This window comes from Echiichthys vipera (genome assembly GCF_963691815.1).
Source record: "Echiichthys vipera genome assembly, chromosome: 15".
Classification (NCBI taxonomy): Eukaryota; Metazoa; Chordata; class Actinopteri; order Perciformes; family Trachinidae; genus Echiichthys; species Echiichthys vipera.
In genome coordinates this window covers 264,308-269,307 of record NC_139840.1, presented here as the reverse complement: position 1 = coordinate 269,307, position 5,000 = coordinate 264,308, and the positions used below count along the sequence as shown (strand labels likewise).

General features: G+C 58.7%; 2 protein-coding genes across 2 annotated transcripts in view; both read right to left on the bottom strand.

The window, feature by feature from the left end:
• bfsp2 (beaded filament structural protein 2, phakinin) overlaps window positions 1-589 on the bottom strand; it is a gene marked incomplete at both ends in the record, with an annotated part of 3,335 nt that extends 2,746 nt beyond the window's left edge. The window contains one exon of the mRNA XM_083928547.1: window positions 143-589. Coding sequence (XP_083784673.1) covers window positions 143-589 — 447 coding nt within the window. The remainder of the gene's footprint in view (window positions 1-142) is intronic.
• A 2,628-nt stretch (window positions 590-3,217) lies between these two features.
• The window catches only part of ccr9a (chemokine (C-C motif) receptor 9a), a 4,272-nt gene continuing 2,489 nt past the window's right edge, over window positions 3,218-5,000 (bottom strand). The window contains exon 3 of the mRNA XM_083928712.1: window positions 3,218-5,000. This exon is cut by the window's right edge and continues 309 nt beyond it. Within this exon, the coding sequence (XP_083784838.1) occupies window positions 4,227-5,000 (774 nt within the window). The 3' untranslated portion in view covers window positions 3,218-4,226.

The window sequence follows — 5,000 nt, the reverse complement described above, 5'->3', positions numbered from 1 at the left end:
CCTCAGGTGCCCCCCCCCCCCCTCACCTGTCTGTAGACCTCCTCCCACTCCCTCCTCAGGTGCCCCCCCCCCCCCCCCCCTCACCTGTCTGTAGACCTCCTCCCACTCCCTCCTCAGGTGCCCCCCCCCCCCCCCCCCTCACCTGTCTGTAGACCTCCTCCCACTCCCTCCTCAGGTGCCCCCAGGCCCCGGCGCTGGAGGCCTTCCGGTCCAGGCAGAGGCGGATCTGCTCCTCCAGCTGCTGGTTCAGGGTCTCCAGGGCCCGCACTTTGTCCCTGTACTCCATCAGGCAGCTGTTGAGTCCGGCCGCGGCGGCTCCGGGCCCCGCCGCCCTGTCGCCGGCCCGGGGCAGCACCGGGGCCGCGCTGCTCCTCATGCCCTGCAGGAACACGCTGCTGATGCCCAGGGCGCGCCGGGACACCCGCGTGCCCAGGCAGGAGGACCCGCCCACGGGGGGGACGGAGCCCACGAAGACGCCCCGGGGTCCCGCGGGACCGGCGGACCCGATCCGCCCACAGGAGGAGGCGGACGGGGGGCGCTCGGAGGACGGCTGTCCCAGGAAGGATGAACGGCGTCGGGGCAGAGGCATGACGGTGACGGGCGGAGGCTCCGGGGTCGAACCCCCAGAGCCGCGGGGAGCGGATTTATGGACCCGGACCCTTTTGTTCTGGACCCGCCTTTGTCCTCAGGGACACACGGTTACCCTGAGTCAGCAGGGAGGGGGGTCAGGAAGAGTCCTGAACACACACACACACACACACACACACACACACACACAGGGACACAAACACACACACACAAACACACACACACACAGGGACACAAACACACACACACACACACACACACAGGGAACTCAGCTGATGTTTCCAGTGAAGTGTGTGTGTGTGTGTGTGTGTGTGTGTGTGTGTGAGAGAGAGGTAAATAAACAGTTGTAAAGTGTTTATAAACATTACAACTGTTTAAACACTGAAAAACGACTTATATTCTTATATTTATAAGAATATAAGTCGTTTATATGTGTGTGTATATGTTACACACTGTTATATAACATATATACACACATATTACATCATGTCAGACCCCCTCAGTCCCTCTCAGACCCCCTCAGTCCCTCTCAGACCCCCTCAGACCCCCTCAGTCCCTCCCAGACCCTCTCAGACCCCCTCAGACCCTCACAGACCCCCTCAGACCCTCTCAGACCCTCTCAGACCCTCTCAGACCCTCTCAGACCATCCCAGTCCCCCTCAGACCCTCACAGACCCCCTTAGACCCTCTCAGACCCCCTCAGACCCTCCCAGTCCCCCTCAGACCCTCTCAGTCCCTCTCAGACCATCCCAGTCCCCCTCAGACCCTCACAGACCCCCTCAGACCCTCTCAGAACCTCTCAGACCCCCTCAGACCCTCTCAGACCCTCTCAGACCCCCTCAGACCCTCTCAGACCCTCTCAGTCCCCCTCAGACCCTCTCAGACCCTCTCAGACCCTCTCAGACCCTCTCAGACCCCCTCAGACCCTCTCAGACCCTCTCAGTCCCTCTCAGTCCCCCTCAGACCCCCTCAGACCCCCTCAGACCCTCTCAGACCCCCTCAGACCCTCTCAGACCCCCTCAGACCATCCCAGTCCCCCTCAGACCCCCTCAGACCCTCTCAGACCCTCTCAGACCCTCTCAGACCCCCTCAGACCCTCTCAGACCCCCTCAGACCCTCTCAGACCCCCTCAGACCATCCCAGTCCCCCTCAGACCCCCTCAGACCCTCTCAGACCCTCTCAGACCCCCTCAGACCCTCTCAGACCCCCTCAGACCCCCTCAGACCCCCTCAGACCCTCTCAGACCCCCTCAGACCACCTCAGACCCCCTCAGACCCTCTCAGACCACCCCCTCAGTCCCTCTCAGACCCCCTCAGACCCCCTCAGACCCTCTCAGACCCCCTCAGTCCCTCTCAGACCCCCTCAGACCCCCTCAGTCCCTCCCAGACCCTCCCAGACCCCCTCAGACCCTCACAGACCCCCTCAGACCCTCTCAGACCCCCTCAGACCCTCACAGACCCCCTCAGACCCTCTCAGACCCCCTCAGACCCTCCCAGTCCCCCTCAGACCCTCACAGACCCCCAACAGACCCTCTCAGACCCCCTCAGACCCTCCCAGTCCCCCTCAGACCCTCACAGACCCCCTCAGACCCTCTCAGACCCTCTCAGACCCCCCTAAGACCCCCTCAGACCCTCCCAGTCCCTCTCAGACCCCCTCAGACCCTCTCAGACCCCCTCAGACCATCCCAGTCCCCCTCAGACCCCCTCAGACCCTCTCAGACCCTCTCAGACCCCCTCAGACCCCCTCAGACCCTCTCAGACCCTCTCAGACCCCCTCAGAACCTCTCAGACCCTCTCAGACCCCCTCAGACCCTCTCAGACCCTCTCAGACCCTCTCAGACCCCCTCAGACCCTCTCAGACCCTCTCAGACCCCCTCAGACCCTCTCAGACCCCCTCAGAACCTCTCAGACCCCCTCAGACCCTCTCAGACCCTCTCAGACCCTCTCAGACCCCCTCAGACCCTCTCAGACCCTCTCAGACCCTCTCAGACCCCCTCAGACCCTCTCAGACCCCCTCAGACCCCCTCAGACCCTCTCAGACCCCCTCAGACCACCTCAGACCCCCTCAGACCCTCTCAGACCCCCTCAGACCCCCTCAGACCCTCTCAGACCCTCCCAGTCTCTGTGGTTCAGTTCTGCAGCAACTGAACTTCATTAAAACCAGAAACACTGAAACTTCCTGACGTCACCATGACAACCATCACTTCCTGTAGCCGTTAAACGCAGCAGGAAGTGACTCCACGCTTAAGGGGCTTTCAGACCGCGTGTTCCCGTGTAACCATGGTAACCACTGAAACCATGGTAACCACTGAAACCACGGCGCTGTAGTGACTGATGCAGTCTCACTTCTCTGTTTGTGCACCTGCAGAGGAACCGGAGCCTGGTCCTGGGTAAGCTGCAGACCCTCATCAGACCATAACATCATTATAATAATATATGAATCATGTGATCGTTCAGTTTACAGAGTCAGACCGTGACAGACGTGGTCTCAGGACCCGCTCCAGACCACGTGCTCTGACCCCAGATCAGTGATGAGTGACGACAACAGAGACTTCCTGCAGCTTTGACTCTTTAATGTTCTCAACATTCAGTCTGAGACACTTCCTGTTTCCAGGGAACCACACGTGCAGCATCACTTAGCATCAGTTAGCAGCTGTTAGCATCAGTTAGCAGCTGTTAGCATCAGTTAGCAGCTGTTAGCAGCAGTTAGCAGCTGTTAGCATCCGTTAGCAGCTGTTTGCATCAGTTAGCAGCTGTTAGCATCACTGAGCAGGAGTTAGCAGCTGTTAGCATCAGTTAGCAGCTGTTAGCATCACTGAGCAGGAGTTAGCAGCTGTTAGCAGCTGTTAGCATCAGTTAGCAGCTGTTTGCATCAGTTAGCATCAGTTAGCATCAGTAGCAGATAAATGAAATATTGTTGACATTAAACAACAGATGGAGATAAATCACAATAACATCCTGTTCTGACTCTGACGTGACTTCCTGTGATGCGTTTCCTGTTCAAACAGGAAGAAGCACCACAGTGACCATCACGAGCAAACTCTCCAGAAACAGCAGCTTCACATTTACATTCGATACACGGGCAAGACCTGGAAAAGGTCCTGAGGCAGTCCTGGAAAAGGTCCTGAGGCAGTCCTGGAAAGGTTCTGGAAAGGTTCTGGAAGTCTCATGATCTGGAGACGGTCCACTCGAGGCCTTAAATGTCCACTTCGTCTGTTTGATGGTTGAATTTGTCTGAAGATTCTTTATTCGTGCTTTATTTTGAAAATCCCTTCCTGGTCCAAAGGTCTGTTCAGTATCCGGTGTTTCAGGACTGAGGGTGTTTCTGAGCTGGATCTGGGGTCTCCCCTGAGACCCCCCTGTTCTTGGAAACATGACACCAGATAACGCCCCCCCCCCCCCCTCAGTCGGGGTCCATCAGTTCGTCTGGACCAGATCTCTGTTCCCAGCCTGGATCAGAGCCGGAGCTCGGATCGAGACTTTTGAATGACGCTGTTTTTTTTTTTTTTTTGTAACAAACATTTTTATAAACAATCAGGACGTGTCGGCGGGTTTCTCTACATCATCACTTTACACCTTAACGGGCACAGGAAGTGGATTTCAGGGCTTCCTGTCTGATGTCAACAGATGCCAAGAGCTCTACAGCGAGAGCGCCTGCGAGGTGTCGCTGTCGGACATCACGGAGGCTCTGGTGGAGCTCAGCGGGCTCCTGCACGACTTGCTCAGCTGACTCTTATTGGCGGCCGGCCGGCAGCGGCAGGCGCGCAGCAGCTGCAGCACATCGCGGCGGAAACGCACGCCCACGAAGGCGTAGAGGAAGGGGTTGAGGCAGGCGTGCATGTAGGCCAGACTCTTCAGAACCTGCCCCGCCTTGTCGAAGCGCTTCATCTCCTCGCAGTCCGTCATGGTCATGTTGGACGCCTGCGCCGCCTCAAACACCAGCACGGCGTTGAAGGGCAGCTGGGACACGACGAACGCCACCACCACGGCCAGGATGACGCGCATGGCCTTGTGCTTCTGGAAGTTGCGGGTCTTGAGCAGCTTGGCGACGATGACGCTGTAGCTGAAGGCCATGACGACGAAGGGCAGGCAGAAGCCCATGGTCACCTGCAGCGCCAGCACCAGGATCTTGGTGCGGTTGCCCAGGTGAGGCGGGAACACCATCCTGCAGTACTCCTGCGAGTCCGCCTTGGTGGTGGCGAACACGAGCTCGGGCGTGGCGAGCAGCAGGGCGAGCACCCACACCCCGATGCACACAAGCCGACTGCAGCGGCGGCGCTCCACCTGTGAGTTCTGCGCCTTGGTGGTCTGCACGATGACCACGTAGCGGTCGACGCTGATGCAGGTGAGCAGCAGCGTGCTGCTGAACAGGTTCACCTTGTAGAGGGCGGAGTTTAACTTGCAGAGGGCGGA